Source organism: Agrilus planipennis, unplaced genomic scaffold (assembly GCF_000699045.2).
Source record: "Agrilus planipennis isolate EAB-ADULT unplaced genomic scaffold, Apla_2.0 scaffold27, whole genome shotgun sequence".
NCBI lineage: Eukaryota > Metazoa > Arthropoda > Insecta > Coleoptera > Buprestidae > Agrilus > Agrilus planipennis.
The window spans coordinates 391,040-412,039 of record NW_020439094.1 but is presented as its reverse complement, the minus strand read 5'-3'; the positions used below and the strand labels follow the sequence as shown (position 1 = coordinate 412,039).

General features: G+C 38.1%; 1 protein-coding gene across 1 annotated transcript in view; it reads left to right on the top strand.

Moving 5' to 3' along the window:
• Positions 1-15,141: 15,141 nt before the first annotated feature.
• LOC108735384 overlaps positions 15,142-21,000 on the top strand; it is a 37,913-nt gene continuing 32,054 nt past the window's right edge. The window contains exon 1 of the mRNA XM_025977453.1: positions 15,142-15,321. Within this exon, the coding sequence (XP_025833238.1) occupies positions 15,195-15,321 (127 nt within the window). The 5' untranslated portion in view covers positions 15,142-15,194. The remainder of the gene's footprint in view (positions 15,322-21,000) is intronic.

Below are 21,000 nucleotides of genomic sequence, written 5' to 3'. Positions count from 1 at the left end.
AACCCATAGACATATATTAATGGACGTGCCTTAGTCGTATGTCGTTGTAATAATTTCTTGGCCTGAAAGGTGAGGGAGATGGAATATGGTTTCGGACTAGTACTATCTCTTTCATGACACGCTTACGCACTATCGTGAGAGAGATGGACATTGTCCGAAACTTTGTTCCATCACTTTCTTTTGTTGTACGACAATTCTGACCGCTAAGGCATCCATTAGTAAACGTCGATGGTCACATGTATGTATGCAGGCAACCCAACATACCTGGTGATAAAGAAGGCCAGTCTTCCAGACGCCACTTACTGGGAAATTCTTCAAAACGTGAAGTCTATATATACGATAGTTGTCGCGAGATCTAGTTGAGTTCTCCCCAAATACTCCCTTCTCTCCCCACACTGCAACCTTTTTTCCCAACTCAATCCTCAATCCCAATCTCTCCATTTCTTTCCCGGGCATGAGCAATCATCGGTATGAGTCAGAGTTCGAGGCGATAGAAAGAGCGAAGAAGTGATAAATTGTTAACCAATTAATAGTAGAAGGGTTATTTAGACAGTAAATTGTTAAATAAAAGTAATAATAGCGTGGAAGGAGCTTAAATTACATTATGTATTTATTTTGGCTATGAGTTGTCATGTTAACAAACTGCAGACACCCTGGCGCTAGTTCGTAGTGTCCAACCAGCCTGCTTAGTGACACTTGCCAAAAGGGATGACGCCATTTTGAGTGAATTTTTATGAGACTGTACAGACATGAAAGTTTGTCTATGTATGAGGAGTATGTTGTCCGGAGTTATTTAGGCTACTTTTTTTAAATTGTTTGTTATTNATGGACGTGCCTTAGCCGCATGTCGTAGTAATTTCTTGGCTCAAAAAGTGAAGGAGATAGCATATGGTTTCGGACTAACGCTATCTCTTTCATGACACGCTTACGCACTATCGTGAGAGAGATGGATATTGTCCGAAACGTCATTCCATCTCTTTCTTTTGTTGTACCACAATTCTGACCGCTAAGGCATGTCCATTAGTAAACGTTGATGAAATAGTTAACCTTAGTATCTATAGTAGTAATAGTTATCAGGTCCATGGTCGTTCATTAGTCTTGTCCATAGACATATATAATGGACGTGCCTTAGCCGTATGTCCTTGTAATAATTTCTTGGCTCGAAAAGTGAGGGAGATGGCGTATGGTTTCGGACTAATGCTATCTCTTGCATGACACGCTTACGCACTATCGTGAAAGAGATAGATATTGTCCGAAACTTCGTTCCATCTCTTTCTTTTGTTGTACCACAATTCTGAGCGCTAAGGCATGTCCATTAGTAAACGTCGATGGTCTTGTCTATAGCCCTTTTTATTACCCTTTGTGTATCTGTTATCTATGTCTATAGCGTAGTCTATGTTTATTGTCTTGTCTGTTGGTCATCCATTTAGTGTAATACTTTTATAATGTAAATAAAGTTTTACAAAAGTAATCTACCAGTTGTTTTATTTTTTGTAAGCGTTCAACCAGTCTTGAAAAAATAAATACCTATGCGTAGAGTCTAATAGTTAAACTGAATGCCAAACAAAATGGAAACCGGAAGTGAATTTCATACACCTCCATAGTTGGAGTTAAAGCCGAGATAATTCTTAAATTCATCTTCCCCTAATTTTTACGAGGCGTACAAGTTGTCATTCGCCAAGCTGGATATTGTGGAGTCAATATTAAAAGATTTAAAAAACTCATTTAGAACACGCTTCCCCATATCTTTCAGTAAGAAAAAAATAATGGTTTGAGACTGCGTGGACTTCAGTCTAGCAAATGCACCAGCAATTTTCCAGAAAACAATTATATACTGAGGGCGTCCCTAACACATTTTGTTATATATGTGATATCCTTATCAAGGGAAGCAATAGGAATGACTACTATCAATAGTTTTAAAATGATGGATAGATTGAATAAATTTAAAGTACAAATTCAAAGAACATAACCGAGCAGAAGCAATCTCCAGCCCATTTACTAATACAGAAGTCTCGCAATGGCTAAAAAGAATGACAAATAGTGCCCTTGGCCCCGATGATATCAAATATAGTAATCTTTAAAGGGGGTTCCTGAACTAAGAGGGCTGCCATGAACACAATTTTATCCTAGTTGAGGTGCTAGACAATACCAAGCGAAGGAAACAGGAAGTCACTGTGGCCTGGCTAGATCTAACAGATGCCTTCGGCTCCATCCCATACGAAACCATATCAGCTGCAACACAAGGATGCAAAGTATCAGCTGATATACAATATATCAGCAAACATAGGGAATATGGATAAGAGATGCATATCGAGCCAGGCCTCACTCCAGACATCAGTGTACCCTCAGGAGTCAGACAAGACCATCCAGCTAGTTTCATTAAATGCTGATCGCAATTAACATCGAGGCCAACGACATCTTTCTGAATTTCACCCCTGCAAGTGTGCCACCCTACACATCACCTTATCGGAAGACAAATACCAACCGGCTGCTACAGAATTCGACTTAAACAATGTTTCTTTAAAGTTCTTGAAGGAGGATGAAGCTTACCAACACCTAGGCATCCCTACAGGTTTTCAAGTAAAACAAAAGTCAACAACAACAACAATTGAAACTGACAAGGAATGTGGAACTGGTTAGTGACTCCAAATTTAATACCGTGGTAAAAGCTAGATACCACAAGAACATTTATCCTCCTCAGGCTTGACTTCATTTTGAGGGGAGCACACGTAGAGAAAGCGGCGCGCTCGTACAAGCGGATAAAAAAATTAAAACATGTACTGCAAAATGGATGTGGTTTAACTAAAGATCGAGCGTAGAAATTCTATTCGCCCACAGCAGGAGAGGGGGCGGAGGTCTTACACCCCTTGTTGACCTTGCTAATCTACTGATCATAGCCCATATCTTCAGACTTACCACTTGTTCCGACACTGACATCACTGAATTGGCTTGGTAAGGTTCGATCGCACTTACCTAAGCTTGTTGTAAGTAGGTTTTTCAACTTCTTTCACTGTCCTTCTCATCGCAATGGCTGTATAAAAACCTGTCAGTTAAAGGAGAAGTTCGTTTGGGCTGAGATCAAACAAAATGCCCAATAATGGTCCAGAAAATGCATGCAAGGTTCAAAAACACAATCAAATTGGCCCGCAACACATCAACGCCCCAGACAATTGCTTTGATCACGTACATCTTGACATCATAGAGCTTCAAGAGGTCAACGGTCTTAGCTATTGTGTGACCATGATAGTCTGTTTCCCCATTGGCTTGTTGCAGTGCCTCTATCCAACATCGAAGCCAATACCATCACATTTGCCTTTTTCAATTATTGCGTTGCACAGTTTCCTACCTCTCCCACGATTACGACTATTAAATGGAGTGTTGGCAAAGAGCTCTTAAGTCCGTTTTTGGGTATTCACACTTGCTTCAAGGAAGATGTCAATGCGTCACCAAGCCAATTCATGTTTGGAACAAAGATTCGTATTCTTGGCGAGTTCTTGGATACAGACAAGTCAGCTGATCCTACCTTTTCTTGGAAAAGTTTAGACTGTACATTAGAAGAGAGAGGCCTGCTACCACAGCACATCATACCAAATTCAGACCCTTCATTTTGAGGAATTTATTCACTTACTCAACATTCTTTAGAGACACCTTATTCTAGTCCGCACAAGATCATTAGAAGAGTTGATGACCGTGTCTTCATCATCCACGTCAATGGGATGGAAAAAGTCATATTCATCCAATGTTTGAAACCTGTCTTCTCTGTAAAAATCGATTCCGACGACCACTGATCATCTTCTAGCAAACATCCTTGCCATTCTACTAACCTAGGCAGATCAGTTCGCACCTACGCTACTATCAAGAAAGTATCGTTTACTTCCCTTTCTGTCCAGGACAGTGGAGGGAAAGTTCTTGTGGGGGTTTCGACTTCCTGTATCGACAATAGACTTATGCAGGAGTCGACAAAGGGATTGCACCGAGAGTTCGCCAACGCAATCAGATACTGATTCCGAGCGCCGAGTTGCTCGTCACTACCACGTAGATTTATGGGAGCAGTGAACGCTAAATCTGTGGTCAATCTATACAAGTGGGACGAGAATTCGAATCCCCGACTTTCGCAATTCGCCAAAGCGCGGCATCGAAGAAGTTATTGCTTTTTTTCTAAAATTACATGAATCCAATGCTTAATGAGAGCGGATCATTTTCCCAGTTTATTCGGGGTCTGTTTCTGCCTGAGCGATGGAGTCGTCAAGGTGGCGCTGCGGAATTCGGTGAGGCAGGTTATAAATTCTCGTTGAAGGGCGTTTAGCTCCGCCCGGTGTTCCAGATCACGGTGTTTTTGCCACATATGGTGGGTTTTGATTTTTCTTTTGACGAGGGCAAGAATGTCTGCGGGGAGGCCGTGAAGAGCTTGATGACGCTAGTAATCTCGTTTGAAGGGAGATTATAACAGCTTCGTCAAGTTCTGCTATTGTACGAAATGAAGTAAACTTGAAGGAGGGTGTTTCGAAAGTGTAGCGGAGATATAGCCAGTCTAGCAAAGTTGTTACTTTTGGGGGGTTGAGGGCTCGGCGGCCGACTTCGATTAGGGCTGGAAGGTGGTCGGAGTTTAGAGCGTCGAGAACGGTTTGATCGGCGGATAAGTGACATTTTTTGAGACGAAGATGTCACAAATGTGGGAAAGATTGATGGGGGTTAAAAGGTCAGGGAGCGCTTTAACTATGAGGCTGAAGTCGAGAGCTTTCACAAGAAGGGAGATGTCTTTTTTATTAGTTTGTCAGCAGCCCCAGGAGGTGTGATTGGGATTGAGATCGTATGCGGTGATGGTCGAGACATGAGGGGTGAGAAGGAGGGGGCTAGCAGAAACATTTTGTTCAGATGGGAAAACGATTTTGAAGTGGCCAGATGTAAGTGAGACTTCAGTGCCAACTGCTTCAATGGAGTTTCTGACCAATGTATTTCTAATGGAGGATGGCTACACCGCCGCCTCTGAGTTTTCACTTCTAGAGAATGTGACCATGAGCAACGAAAATCGTCAAATGAATTGGGGTAGATTGATGTTTCTTCAGTAAAGCTGACAGTGGGGACTATTGGTGGTTCTCGTTCTGTTAATTGAGCTTGAGAGGGGGGGGGGCGGATAAAGTGCTAGGCACTGTGTCCTCGGACATGGGATTGCGGTTGCATCTACTGATTGTAGAAGGATGATGATTGTTTAACATAGTGAGCTTGGTTTGAACTTTGCTCGATAAGCCGATAGCATTCGCAGTAAAAAGTTCCTCTAACTGTGCGGGGCTCTTGGGGATAGTCATTTCTAGAATGACTAACGAACGAGAGTGAAAGTATTGTAGTAACATGCTGGTTGACGGAGAAAAAAAAAAGAAAAAGTAAGGTTAGGTTAGATAAAAAAAAAGAAGTTAGGTTAGGTTAGGTTAGGTTAGATGGGTGGTGTGTAAATTCAGAGTAATATTGCGTACTCTGTTCCATAGGGTTGTTGATTAGTTAGAAAACAAAAAAGAGAAAAAGAGAGAAATGGTTTTTCTTACCTATTAATCGGATGGAATGATGCTGTTTTACCTGAAAGAAAAAATATTTTAACCTGGCGATGAATGATTGTCAAGCGGTCTACGACTGGAGGTTGTAGAGCTGTCTGCTTCTAGGTTGCTGAGCATGGGTTGGAGGGTAGTGTAACCACCCGTACCGGGTATTACAAAATTTAAAAGAATTGGTCAATGACTCATTTATTATTTTTTTTCTGATTAATGTACATAGGTATGTAAGTATACGTTCTTGTTATTTTGTTTTTACTTTAGCAGATGAACAGTTTTTCATTGGTCTAGATTTTTATTAAGCAATTTGATTCTTAAATATTGGAATAGGTAATACGAATTCAGAATAACGTTTTATAATTTTAAAAAAATTACTTTTTTGCCAATTGGTAAAGTAACGCAAAGACAATCCCCATCTAAAATCGTGCATGTTTGCGTCAAGTTCGTAACTCGCACAAAGCGTGATTCCATCAGAGGAAAGGGTAACCAATTTCAGTATAAAAGTCCCACAAGATCCATGGTAAAATCAGTCTCCAACATTCCACCTACCCTGGCAGGGAAGAGGGAGGCTTATTGTAGGGAGTTGTATATTGTTGATTAGCTCGGTTATCGGTTACGACATTTAGTCAGATCTGGCTTAGCTCGGTCATCAGTTACGAGATCTAGTCAGAATTGGCTTCGCTCGGCCATTAGTTACGAGATCTAGTCAGAATTAGCTTAGCTCGGTCATCAGTTACGAGATCTAGTCAGAATTGGCTTCGCTCGGCCATCATTTAAGAGATCTAGTCAGAATTGGCTTAACTCGGTCATCAGTTATGAGAACTANGCATCCATTAGTAAACGTCGATGGTGAACATCACATATCTATGTTAGTAGAAGTATTTATAGAATTATAGAAATAGTTCATAGACATATATTAATGGACGTGCCTTAGCCGCATGTCGTAGTAATTTCTTGGCTCAAAAAGTGAAGGAGATAGCATATGGTTTCGGACTAACGCTATCTCTTTCATGACACGCTTACGCACTATCGTGAGAGAGATGGATATTGTCCGAAACGTCATTCCATCTCTTTCTTTTGTTGTACCACAATTCTGACCGCTAAGGCATGTCCATTAGTAAACGTTGATGAAATAGTTAACCTTAGTATCTATAGTAGTAATAGTTATCAGGTCCATGGTCGTTCATTAGTCTTGTCCATAGACATATATAATGGACGTGCCTTAGCCGTATGTCCTTGTAATAATTTCTTGGCTCGAAAAGTGAGGGAGATGGCGTATGGTTTCGGACTAATGCTATCTCTTGCATGACACGCTTACGCACTATCGTGAAAGAGATAGATATTGTCCGAAACTTCGTTCCATCTCTTTCTTTTGTTGTACCACAATTCTGAGCGCTAAGGCATGTCCATTAGTAAACGTCGATGGTCTTGTCTATAGCCCTTTTTATTACCCTTTGTGTATCTGTTATCTATGTCTATAGCGTAGTCTATGTTTATTGTCTTGTCTGTTGGTCATCCATTTAGTGTAATACTTTTATAATGTAAATAAAGTTTTACAAAAGTAATCTACCAGTTGTTTTATTTTTTGTAAGCGTTCAACCAGTCTTGAAAAAATAAATACCTATGCGTAGAGTCTAATAGTTAAACTGAATGCCAAACAAAATGGAAACCGGAAGTGAATTTCATACACCTCCATAGTTGGAGTTAAAGCCGAGATAATTCTTAAATTCATCTTCCCCTAATTTTTACGAGGCGTACAAGTTGTCATTCGCCAAGCTGGATATTGTGGAGTCAATATTAAAAGATTTAAAAAACTCATTTAGAACACGCTTCCCCATATCTTTCAGTAAGAAAAAAATAATGGTTTGAGACTGCGTGGACTTCAGTCTAGCAAATGCACCAGCAATTTTCCAGAAAACAATTATATACTGAGGGCGTCCCTAACACATTTTGTTATATATGTGATATCCTTATCAAGGGAAGCAATAGGAATGACTACTATCAATAGTTTTAAAATGATGGATAGATTGAATAAATTTAAAGTACAAATTCAAAGAACATAACCGAGCAGAAGCAATCTCCAGCCCATTTACTAATACAGAAGTCTCGCAATGGCTAAAAAGAATGACAAATAGTGCCCTTGGCCCCGATGATATCAAATATAGTAATCTTTAAAGGGGGTTCCTGAACTAAGAGGGCTGCCATGAACACAATTTTATCCTAGTTGAGGTGCTAGACAATACCAAGCGAAGGAAACAGGAAGTCACTGTGGCCTGGCTAGATCTAACAGATGCCTTCGGCTCCATCCCATACGAAACCATATCAGCTGCAACACAAGGATGCAAAGTATCAGCTGATATACAATATATCAGCAAACATAGGGAATATGGATAAGAGATGCATATCGAGCCAGGCCTCACTCCAGACATCAGTGTACCCTCAGGAGTCAGACAAGACCATCCAGCTAGTTTCATTAAATGCTGATCGCAATTAACATCGAGGCCAACGACATCTTTCTGAATTTCACCCCTGCAAGTGTGCCACCCTACACATCACCTTATCGGAAGACAAATACCAACCGGCTGCTACAGAATTCGACTTAAACAATGTTTCTTTAAAGTTCTTGAAGGAGGATGAAGCTTACCAACACCTAGGCATCCCTACAGGTTTTCAAGTAAAACAAAAGTCAACAACAACAACAATTGAAACTGACAAGGAATGTGGAACTGGTTAGTGACTCCAAATTTAATACCGTGGTAAAAGCTAGATACCACAAGAACATTTATCCTCCTCAGGCTTGACTTCATTTTGAGGGGAGCACACGTAGAGAAAGCGGCGCGCTCGTACAAGCGGATAAAAAAATTAAAACATGTACTGCAAAATGGATGTGGTTTAACTAAAGATCGAGCGTAGAAATTCTATTCGCCCACAGCAGGAGAGGGGGCGGAGGTCTTACACCCCTTGTTGACCTTGCTAATCTACTGATCATAGCCCATATCTTCAGACTTACCACTTGTTCCGACACTGACATCACTGAATTGGCTTGGTAAGGTTCGATCGCACTTACCTAAGCTTGTTGTAAGTAGGTTTTTCAACTTCTTTCACTGTCCTTCTCATCGCAATGGCTGTATAAAAACCTGTCAGTTAAAGGAGAAGTTCGTTTGGGCTGAGATCAAACAAAATGCCCAATAATGGTCCAGAAAATGCATGCAAGGTTCAAAAACACAATCAAATTGGCCCGCAACACATCAACGCCCCAGACAATTGCTTTGATCACGTACATCTTGACATCATAGAGCTTCAAGAGGTCAACGGTCTTAGCTATTGTGTGACCATGATAGTCTGTTTCCCCATTGGCTTGTTGCAGTGCCTCTATCCAACATCGAAGCCAATACCATCACATTTGCCTTTTTCAATTATTGCGTTGCACAGTTTCCTACCTCTCCCACGATTACGACTATTAAATGGAGTGTTGGCAAAGAGCTCTTAAGTCCGTTTTTGGGTATTCACACTTGCTTCAAGGAAGATGTCAATGCGTCACCAAGCCAATTCATGTTTGGAACAAAGATTCGTATTCTTGGCGAGTTCTTGGATACAGACAAGTCAGCTGATCCTACCTTTTCTTGGAAAAGTTTAGACTGTACATTAGAAGAGAGAGGCCTGCTACCACAGCACATCATACCAAATTCAGACCCTTCATTTTGAGGAATTTATTCACTTACTCAACATTCTTTAGAGACACCTTATTCTAGTCCGCACAAGATCATTAGAAGAGTTGATGACCGTGTCTTCATCATCCACGTCAATGGGATGGAAAAAGTCATATTCATCCAATGTTTGAAACCTGTCTTCTCTGTAAAAATCGATTCCGACGACCACTGATCATCTTCTAGCAAACATCCTTGCCATTCTACTAACCTAGGCAGATCAGTTCGCACCTACGCTACTATCAAGAAAGTATCGTTTACTTCCCTTTCTGTCCAGGACAGTGGAGGGAAAGTTCTTGTGGGGGTTTCGACTTCCTGTATCGACAATAGACTTATGCAGGAGTCGACAAAGGGATTGCACCGAGAGTTCGCCAACGCAATCAGATACTGATTCCGAGCGCCGAGTTGCTCGTCACTACCACGTAGATTTATGGGAGCAGTGAACGCTAAATCTGTGGTCAATCTATACAAGTGGGACGAGAATTCGAATCCCCGACTTTCGCAATTCGCCAAAGCGCGGCATCGAAGAAGTTATTGCTTTTTTTCTAAAATTACATGAATCCAATGCTTAATGAGAGCGGATCATTTTCCCAGTTTATTCGGGGTCTGTTTCTGCCTGAGCGATGGAGTCGTCAAGGTGGCGCTGCGGAATTCGGTGAGGCAGGTTATAAATTCTCGTTGAAGGGCGTTTAGCTCCGCCCGGTGTTCCAGATCACGGTGTTTTTGCCACATATGGTGGGTTTTGATTTTTCTTTTGACGAGGGCAAGAATGTCTGCGGGGAGGCCGTGAAGAGCTTGATGACGCTAGTAATCTCGTTTGAAGGGAGATTATAACAGCTTCGTCAAGTTCTGCTATTGTACGAAATGAAGTAAACTTGAAGGAGGGTGTTTCGAAAGTGTAGCGGAGATATAGCCAGTCTAGCAAAGTTGTTACTTTTGGGGGGTTGAGGGCTCGGCGGCCGACTTCGATTAGGGCTGGAAGGTGGTCGGAGTTTAGAGCGTCGAGAACGGTTTGATCGGCGGATAAGTGACATTTTTTGAGACGAAGATGTCACAAATGTGGGAAAGATTGATGGGGGTTAAAAGGTCAGGGAGCGCTTTAACTATGAGGCTGAAGTCGAGAGCTTTCACAAGAAGGGAGATGTCTTTTTTATTAGTTTGTCAGCAGCCCCAGGAGGTGTGATTGGGATTGAGATCGTATGCGGTGATGGTCGAGACATGAGGGGTGAGAAGGAGGGGGCTAGCAGAAACATTTTGTTCAGATGGGAAAACGATTTTGAAGTGGCCAGATGTAAGTGAGACTTCAGTGCCAACTGCTTCAATGGAGTTTCTGACCAATGTATTTCTAATGGAGGATGGCTACACCGCCGCCTCTGAGTTTTCACTTCTAGAGAATGTGACCATGAGCAACGAAAATCGTCAAATGAATTGGGGTAGATTGATGTTTCTTCAGTAAAGCTGACAGTGGGGACTATTGGTGGTTCTCGTTCTGTTAATTGAGCTTGAGAGGGGGGGGGGCGGATAAAGTGCTAGGCACTGTGTCCTCGGACATGGGATTGCGGTTGCATCTACTGATTGTAGAAGGATGATGATTGTTTAACATAGTGAGCTTGGTTTGAACTTTGCTCGATAAGCCGATAGCATTCGCAGTAAAAAGTTCCTCTAACTGTGCGGGGCTCTTGGGGATAGTCATTTCTAGAATGACTAACGAACGAGAGTGAAAGTATTGTAGTAACATGCTGGTTGACGGAGAAAAAAAAAAGAAAAAGTAAGGTTAGGTTAGATAAAAAAAAAGAAGTTAGGTTAGGTTAGGTTAGGTTAGATGGGTGGTGTGTAAATTCAGAGTAATATTGCGTACTCTGTTCCATAGGGTTGTTGATTAGTTAGAAAACAAAAAAGAGAAAAAGAGAGAAATGGTTTTTCTTACCTATTAATCGGATGGAATGATGCTGTTTTACCTGAAAGAAAAAATATTTTAACCTGGCGATGAATGATTGTCAAGCGGTCTACGACTGGAGGTTGTAGAGCTGTCTGCTTCTAGGTTGCTGAGCATGGGTTGGAGGGTAGTGTAACCACCCGTACCGGGTATTACAAAATTTAAAAGAATTGGTCAATGACTCATTTATTATTTTTTTTCTGATTAATGTACATAGGTATGTAAGTATACGTTCTTGTTATTTTGTTTTTACTTTAGCAGATGAACAGTTTTTCATTGGTCTAGATTTTTATTAAGCAATTTGATTCTTAAATATTGGAATAGGTAATACGAATTCAGAATAACGTTTTATAATTTTAAAAAAATTACTTTTTTGCCAATTGGTAAAGTAACGCAAAGACAATCCCCATCTAAAATCGTGCATGTTTGCGTCAAGTTCGTAACTCGCACAAAGCGTGATTCCATCAGAGGAAAGGGTAACCAATTTCAGTATAAAAGTCCCACAAGATCCATGGTAAAATCAGTCTCCAACATTCCACCTACCCTGGCAGGGAAGAGGGAGGCTTATTGTAGGGAGTTGTATATTGTTGATTAGCTCGGTTATCGGTTACGACATTTAGTCAGATCTGGCTTAGCTCGGTCATCAGTTACGAGATCTAGTCAGAATTGGCTTCGCTCGGCCATCATTTAAGAGATCTAGTCAGAATTGGCTTAACTCGGTCATCAGTTATGAGAACTAGTTAGAATTGATCTAGCTCGGTCATCAGTTACGAGTTCTAGTTAGGTTAGGTTAGGTTATATCAACTGGTTCTGGTCTTGCAGTTTTGGTTTCGATTTTGCGAAAATCAAGACCAATATTGTATTTATATTAGCAATACCAAGACCATGACAGAACGAACAAGCCCAAGACTAAAATCAAAACCGAATATGCAAGACCAAGGCTAAATACGCAAGACTAAACGGAAAATTATTACATACGGTGGATTTATGAGTTAAACTATTTTTTTCTTGAATCACAACATTTTTAGTATTTTTAATTTTCATTTTGCTTAACTAGATTTTAATACTACATATAAAAAGAAGAAACTTTACCATTGTTTTAAAAAAGAGATCTTTGTTCCTTCTTTTAAGTACCTTCTAGTATTTTATTCACTAAACGGTCAATTTAGGGGTTTGAGGAAGGGTCAATTTATTTACAGAAGGAAGGGTAAGTTGCATGTATGACAGAAAATTTCAAAATTTAAGATAATTATTGTGTCGGTAAAAAGAAAACTTTGTGCTTAAAAGAATTATTAAAAAAAAAAAAGTACGTATTAGATTAAATGAGCAAGACCAAGACTTAACACGCAAGACTAAAAGACCAATACTAGAAGAATTTAGTAAGATCAAGACCTAATAAACAAGACCAAGACCAATATCAAGATTGGAACGACATTAATTCTGTGATTAGTGTTGAAGATAGTACCATTTCGGGAGTCATTGAGGACGTAATTTTACAACCCGGCCCTTCAGGTATAAATATTTAGCAGCTAGTAATTTAATTCCATTTGTAACCATTAATTGAAATTATTTTTGAGAATTTTGGAGATGTGAGGAATAATTTCAATTAACAACTACGAATGCAATGTTATAATTCCTTCACAATACTTCTAATGTGATACAATTATCAAACGTTCTCAAGTATGAACGTTTCATATCATCCAGGGGTGTCACGAATGATAATTATTCCAATATTGCTGATCAAATAGTAATCCTTTTTCCTGATGAGTGTATACAAACATATTATGTGGAAGCAGTGAGCAAAAAAAAATCCCGGATTAATACATCGGAAATTTCAAAAGTAAAAATACCGGATAAGTATCGAAATTATAAAGCTGCAATTAGTCAAACAGAGCGTATGGTAAAAGAATTGATTTATTTATGCGATATATCTTAGTAATGATTGTTTGAATGGCCTTTGTTTTATAGTTATTACAAGGATAATTTTGAGTAGTAAAAATGATGTATTTTTTATATACAAATTCTTCAACTATATTGGGTTTGATGATTACATGAAAGGGTATTTAATTGTCATACCAAATTGTTTCACAGAATGTAAATTATTTAAAGTAAAAGATACTAGTTATGTTAGATCTAATAAGATCCATATTTCAGGGAATGGAGATTTTGTAATTAGTAGGAAAGATTCGCAATAAATAAACGTTTTCAACCAAATAATATCTTATTTTATTTAGCGATATATTTCATTTTTTCGATAACGAGTATTAATTGCATATACTAAATGTATTCTATAATTTAGAATAATAGACTCTTGTATGATAAATTCTTTTAAATTGATATATATTTCAATTAATGTATTAAAATAATTATTTCAAATTTAGAAAATACTACAAATGGCGCAGTGAACGCCATCTGTAGCACGATGCTACATTTTAGGATTACGTATGCGATCCGCGTCTGGCAGTTTCGATAGAATACAGACCACTTCAAATTATTTTATTTCAATTTTATTTTATTTTCATGAAAAATATAGTTGAATTGGCTGAATCCTATATAATATTGAGTCATGGTTATAATTGTTTCGTTGAATTTATGAATTATTTGATTAAAAATATCAATTTCCTACAGCAAAAAGATTTGGTTATTATTGCTAAATTGAAATTTGACTCAAAACAATACCCCAATTATGAGATTTTGTTACAGGAACTAAATATTTAGTTCACCGTATTCAATTAGACGATTTGGTAACTATTACTAAGTCTGTGTTACTATAATTAAACTCTTTTCACAGTGTAGCTGGCAAAATTAAAAGGTTTTCCCCTTACGATTTAACTATATCGCATTGACCCGCTGTCGACCACATATCCCTACCATCAACCCGATGGTACAAAAACGGACTGAAACAACTTTAAGGACAGAGCGGCATGATCGAAAGGTTTAACCATTCGGGAGGACACCGGTCCGATTCTCGGTACGTTTGTCCTGGTCTATGTTTCTTTATGGTTTCGTTGGGTCACTTAGTAAATGTTGTGCCAGTAATATTTCCTCTTTTCTGTTTTCATTTCGTCCGTCACATTTTTCTCACTTCAATCACCACCCACCCATTCCGACAATTCCTAAAAAGAGAGCCTTCCGCCCTACCTGTCGGTGTAGTCTGGTGGGACATCCCGGTCAGTAGTAGCTAGTCGAAATGAAAACACCCATAAGTTTTTGTCGACTTCAAGGGTACTTCCGATAAAAAAATTGCTCTTTCTATTGCTTGGGCCAGGAGGATGCACCAGTTGAATTTCCTTTTGAAATCATTCTGATATACTTCCAGAGAATGAGATTTAAACGAAATATTTCTTTTTATAGACATTAGAATTTTACCGATATTTTACTAGAACAATAAAAAGCCAACAAATGCAAAAGTTCTTCCCTATTTAAAAAAAAATAAGAAGACCTTATGCCGATGAATTTACTTAAAAAATATATATATACAATGTTATGCTGTTTGTATTTCCTTCGAAATTTGGGCCATTTTTGCAGAAAACATTCATGACTAATGTGCGATGAGAGAGTCCCGCATGCGGCACACAATAAATCAAAAATAGGACACGAATCACGTTTTTCGAGGAGTGTCTGCAGGCATGTAGTATAAACATGCCCAAAACCAAATTAACTTAATTGTGAAATGTGAATTTTTGTAAGAAATGTTAGGAAAAACGTGCCTACATAACAGAAACTTTTGCAATTTATTTATTATCTCTGTTTGATAATAACCAATTTGCAGTGTGGTTTTTATTATGTACGAAAATGCACTACAAATTCTTAAATTGTCCTTTGTTGATATCATTATCTATAGCAACGAACGCAAGATGCGCGGGCGCTCTACAGTTGCGACGTCGCAGGAGTTAGTATCATTGTCCTGAAGGATTCGTGTTGACAGTGTATCGCGTACCATGGCCCCTTACAGTGCTCCTGTTGTAAGTAGTGATGATAACGGTGCTGTAAAAAGCTACAAAAACCATGATAATGATAAATGCTGGAAACGGTGGCCCCGATAGTAATCGTATTAGACGAGAACACGGGCTACAATTACCACTTCACCCTTTGCAAGTAACAGGGTGGCTGGGCGTAATTGGTCTTTCAGCGGGTGAGTTACAATTAAAAACCACTGTGTATTACACAGAGACCGAATACATATATTTTTTAACCACATTGTTGTTGGACTTTAAATAATTGCCTTGAAAATTAATGATTTACAATCATTTAAATAATAATACATTTTAGCATTTCTTAAATGATCTTATAATAAATTCGAAACTTATAAAAATATTGGTAGTAGATTAGATGTTTAAATTGACAGCTTTTCTTTTTTGATTTGTAATAAAGGTTCAGTATTATTGGGAAATGCGTTATATATTTTTATAATTCATATTATCAGACGAGCAGTTCTCAGCGGGCTCGTAGAGGGGAGCAAACATGCGACATGCGACATGCGACCTATTTAATGCCCAGTAAAAAAGCAACAGTGCCATCATTACATGTTCAGACGCAGTGAATTCTAAAAGTAGTTCACAGGACCGTTTTGTACTTATCACGCACATTTTGCACTTCAAACCTGAAAACAGTTATTTAATGTGCCCGTACATCTGTACACGCATACTAAATAAAATAATTGTAATTTTATGTTAATTACAGCATAACGGATTGCAAAATCCGATGGCGGTATGTACATGACATATAGTCATAGTGTAGGCAATCGCTGGATGAAAATATCTGTTACAGTTACTTGCTATCAAATGGAAATTGAAACTAACTAGAATGGAAACTGTTAATCTTTGGATAAATATTCTCTGAAAAGCAACGTTACTCTCATCATGAGACCGTCAGTTCTAAGACTGGTTGGACACGCACCTCCACTCCTTTCTATCCTGAGCTAATCTTCGCATTTCCCTAAAATTAGAACGTCTCACATCCTTATTTATTTGCAAATAGTAATTTAATCTAGGTCTACTTCTATTCTTATTAACTCCTGTTTCTGCTTTTAATATGTCTTTGACCAGATCTAGTTTTTATTGACTTCTACAGAGTCCTTCTTCATTTCTAACCTTCTCTATCTACGAAATCTTCAATATTTTTCAAATACATTTCGAATGCTTCTAATCTTTTCTTTTCCGCCGCCCCCACTTCTATGTTTTGCACCCATACAGCGTCGCACTCCAAACACAAACCTTTAACAATCTTTTTCCAATGTGACTTCTTTATATTTAAGGCGACTCGACCTTGCACTATCCTTTACTTTACATTCCTACTACTCCTTCCGTCCTGATTTATCTGACTTCCTAGATATCTAAAAGCAGCCACTTTTTCTATTTTTTCGTCTGCTATCGTTATATTCGTTTTTTCCCTGCTTTTCCTTCTCTTGCATACCAGTTTTGTTTTACTTTTATTTATTTTCATACAATACTGTTTGGTCAATGCCGCTTCCATTTTATTTAAAGCTATCTCTAACGCCTCCTTGCTGGATGCTAATACTGCTATATCATCTGCAAATCCGAGCATACTAATCTTTTACCCCTGTATATCTATCTATGTCCTTAATGATGTTAATTGCGCCTTCCGTGTACCGATTAAAAAGTAGTGGTGACAGTGTGCATACTTGTTTGACTCCCTTCCTAATATTTACTTTTCTACGTTGTTGCTCCAGCTCTATAACTGCCTGTTGCTCTTTATACCAACTAAGTATCACTCTTCTATCTTCGTAACTCATCCCTACATTTTTAAATATATTTAATATCTTGTCCCATTTAATATTGTCAAAAACTTTTTCTAAATCTACAAATCCTATGTACTCACTCTTTCCTTTTTCTATCGTTTTCTCTATTGTTACCCGTAAAGCTAGAATGATCTCCCGCGTTCCTCTATTTCTTCTAAACCCAAATTGATTTTCCCCTAATAGTTCTTCCACCCTTTTTTCCATCCTACTCAGTATAATTCTAGTTAAGATTTAATAGTTTAGGCCATTTTTTTAAATACTGCTATAATATACAATCTAAAGAAGTTTCACTTTTTATGCGTGTAGACTAATACATGCTCGCACCGTTTTTTTGTGATATAACAACAAATTTACTGTATTCGATTTTTCCCTTTACTTGAGCTATAAGACATTACTTCTTGCTAAACATAATTCTAGGTTAACGGTAAGTACCCTACGGGCTTTGATTTTCTTGCGAGTGTCAAAATAAGCGGTAAAGGGCCGTAGGTATCTCTTGATTGCGTTGATTCAGAGGTTTAATTTTTTCATAGCTTTAAAGTATTGCAGACCCTACTATTTCGTATTAAATTCAACGTGATACCTATATGCGTTCTTCAGGAAAATGGTCTTTACAGACGAACAACGAAGTGATTCTATAAGGGTTCCTTTTTTTCTTTTGTGTTCCGGAATTTAAAAACACAAAATTCACTGAAAATAGTTATCTACGTAATAAAATTTATCAAACTTTTAAATGCATAGTATTTTTTAATATATTCACGTTTCTTCTAGTTTTGTTTTAGTTTTTCTATATCGGTATGTATTTTTATATGTTGACAAGTGAAAAAGTAATAACCGAGACCCGCTTATAGTGTTCGAAATCTCTACAACACATTAAATAACATGAATAACCTAAAGATAAAAAATACAAAACATACAATCTGATACATTTATTATATGAATAGATGACTTCTATATGAATAGATAACATCACACCAATAACAGAATAAAACACAAATTTTGGGTACAAACCATACAGTGTGTTTCTGAAATAAATAGCCATCTTTGGAGGGTGTCAACTAGATGCAATAGGGAATCGCATGGTGAGTACACCAGCGTGATTAACATATCAAAAAAATGAAAAAAAAAAAACACAAGTTACAATCCGAAGTAGGTCCTCGGCGTGAATTGGTAACATAGATCTGTATCTATGCACCGAGTTGATTTAAGAACTCAGAAGGTACAACGATCAACAAAACTATGATACTATTACACATAATGTTTAGATGCCTGTCATGGTATAAATTAATTAATAACGGCATGTGAGTACAAGAGAAACAAAAAGGATTAAATTTCTTATAAAGATAAACTTCCCCGTTACCCTCGAGGTATTGTCAAGGCGCGTTACCATTCTTAAACTGTACACACACATACGCACACATCCGTGCACTATAAAATTGTTCGAAAAATCCCGTTCTAGAAGACAGGCAAAATTATTTCTGAATCGAGCCAAAAAGGTTTGGCAGTCACATCAACATTAAGACTATCAGAACATTTATCCATAAACAACAGTATAAAAACAATCGTCCTCTGCAGTGTTTTCGTGTCGAAACCACTGATACAAATCCATTCCTGCAAGGCTTGTATTTGCTCAAAATGATAAGGATAAAGCAACTGCTCCTTTAACATTTGTCATACTGTAACACAAGAGGAGCCGACACTACGTGCTATTTCGCGTGTACTACTTTGTCTTATATGAAAGCAAGAATTTCATCTCCTTGGCGGTGATATGGTTCGGGCAGTTAGAACGTTAAAAGAACAAATAACTAACTAACCGCAGTTGTTTGTAAAATAGATCTTGAATCACTCTGTATCTAATTCAACACGTATGGTGCCATCCGTGTATTGTGCCAAAGTTCACCCGATCATCAAGTCTGACAGTTCCTACGTGGGCAGTTACAAGTCGATTGAATACGGCGTTGCATTGTTGCGTTTCTGTCCAGTGCCGGAATTAGATTTGCCTATCATCTCCTGCAAGGTTGTTACTTATTTTAGAAACACCGTGTATAAGTCGAATGTACACCAAAATAAAAAGCATATCATTACAAATGATTTACCGATTCAGAATAGTGCCCGCCGATGGTCGTGCATTCTTTCTCCTCCGATGAGAACACTGATGGAGCCGTTTAGCTGACAACGCGAGAAATGGGCGGCAATGTCCGCATTCATTCTTGGTCCCTTCTTTCTTGGAGATGAAACAGTCACTGTGATGAATGATGAGTGTTATAGAGCAATGTTCATCCATTTTCTTCATGCAGAATTGGGCGTTTGACGGATTTAACCGAAACAATTGGTTTCAGTATGATGAGGCGACTTCTTACACTGCTTATCTGTCCAGGATGTTTCCAGGGAAGGTTATACTATACTATCTATCAAACAATGGCAACGCCAATTATTCCCCATTTAAACCCAATGGATATTTTATTATGGGGTTACTTTAAATCGAAGGTCTACGACGACATTTCTGCAATCTTAAATCAATTGCAATTGGTGATAAAATTACAGCTATTCCATCGGAATCTTTTTGCAGTGTGTTCACTAATTTCTGGAGTTGTTTAGAGAATAGGGCACGCATGGGAGGCCAGCACTTGGACGGCAACATCTTTCACAAACAAATTTCCCTAGTTTGTACTTAATTTTGCAAATATACCCGAATACATTATGATTTATGACTGTTTCAAAATGCAACTCTGTATTAGTACGACAACTTTTTATAGTTCATAGCTTTAGACGGAGGGGCTCGCTTTTATTTTTTGATTGCTTCACAGTTTCTTAATTAGCGTGATTCGCGGATATTGGATTAGTTCCTAAATTATTGTTTTCTAGCGATCTCAACCCATTACTTTAGTTCTAACTTCTGTTGCTATTCTTTCACTTTCTTCTAATAATATGACTTATTTCGGATTCGATTCATATTCTGACGATGGTCGACTACAGTGCTCGGAGAAGAATTAATGATTCATATTTGCACTCCTTTTAATCAAATGCATTCTGATGGACTGTATAGGCGGTCAAGGCTTATCACAAGACAGCAAATTGAACATTTTGCATAAATTTTAGAAAACATTCTATTCCACTTGTTGATAAATGGGTAGGGATATGGATATAGATTTTTATTCAGTCCCGACGTTTTTATCACTATACAGGTTTTACATGAAAATATTTACATTTACAATATGTAGAACTGACGGGAGACGACTTTAATTATTACAACAGTAAGACGTAGGTATAGTTGGGATAGAAGGGAATGTTTTAAAGCATGTGGGTCAAAAGGTTACAGATGGTTAGTTTAAACTTTAAACTGTTGTTTTTTTCTTGTTTTTGTGTTATTTTGTTTTCTTACCTATTTATGATGTTCTTAACAAGATTTCTCTACTTTATCATACTTTACAAATTAGGTAACTAAATACTTATTGCCTACTTTGTTTTCTGTTAAAAGATGTCTGTAATTATTGTGGAACGCACAATATTTAAAAATTCGGTTACATGTTAATAACCTTTCTTTTTGTTTCGAACAAGAGGAAGCAATATGTTCGCATTTTCAATTACCCTTTGCACATCACATCACGACAGTGTACAGTCAAGACAATTCGCCATTGCCATCAACAGGCAAACAAAGAAACTCCGTATGATAAGAGTAAAATTTAAAATATAGTAATGTTAAATTAAAAACAAAAAAGCTAGTTAATAAAAAGAATGCTATGCTGCAAAACTAGTTAATCACATTTGTAAGATAGGAAAAATTCCAGTTGATTACAAACGTACATATTTACCCTATATTGTCGATGTCCACAGCATTTGGCAAAATCTTCCTGAATACACCTTGTAGGTACTCAAATGAAATAGAAGAAGAATAAATAGAAGTTTACTCATATGGTTTTATGAAGGAATTGCTTAGCATTCGGGAGGACGCCGGTTCGATTCCGGGTCCGTCTGCCTTGGTCCAAGTTTTTCTGTGGTTTCCTTGGATCACTTAGGCAAATGCTGAGGCAGTAATATTCCACAGATAATCTTTCA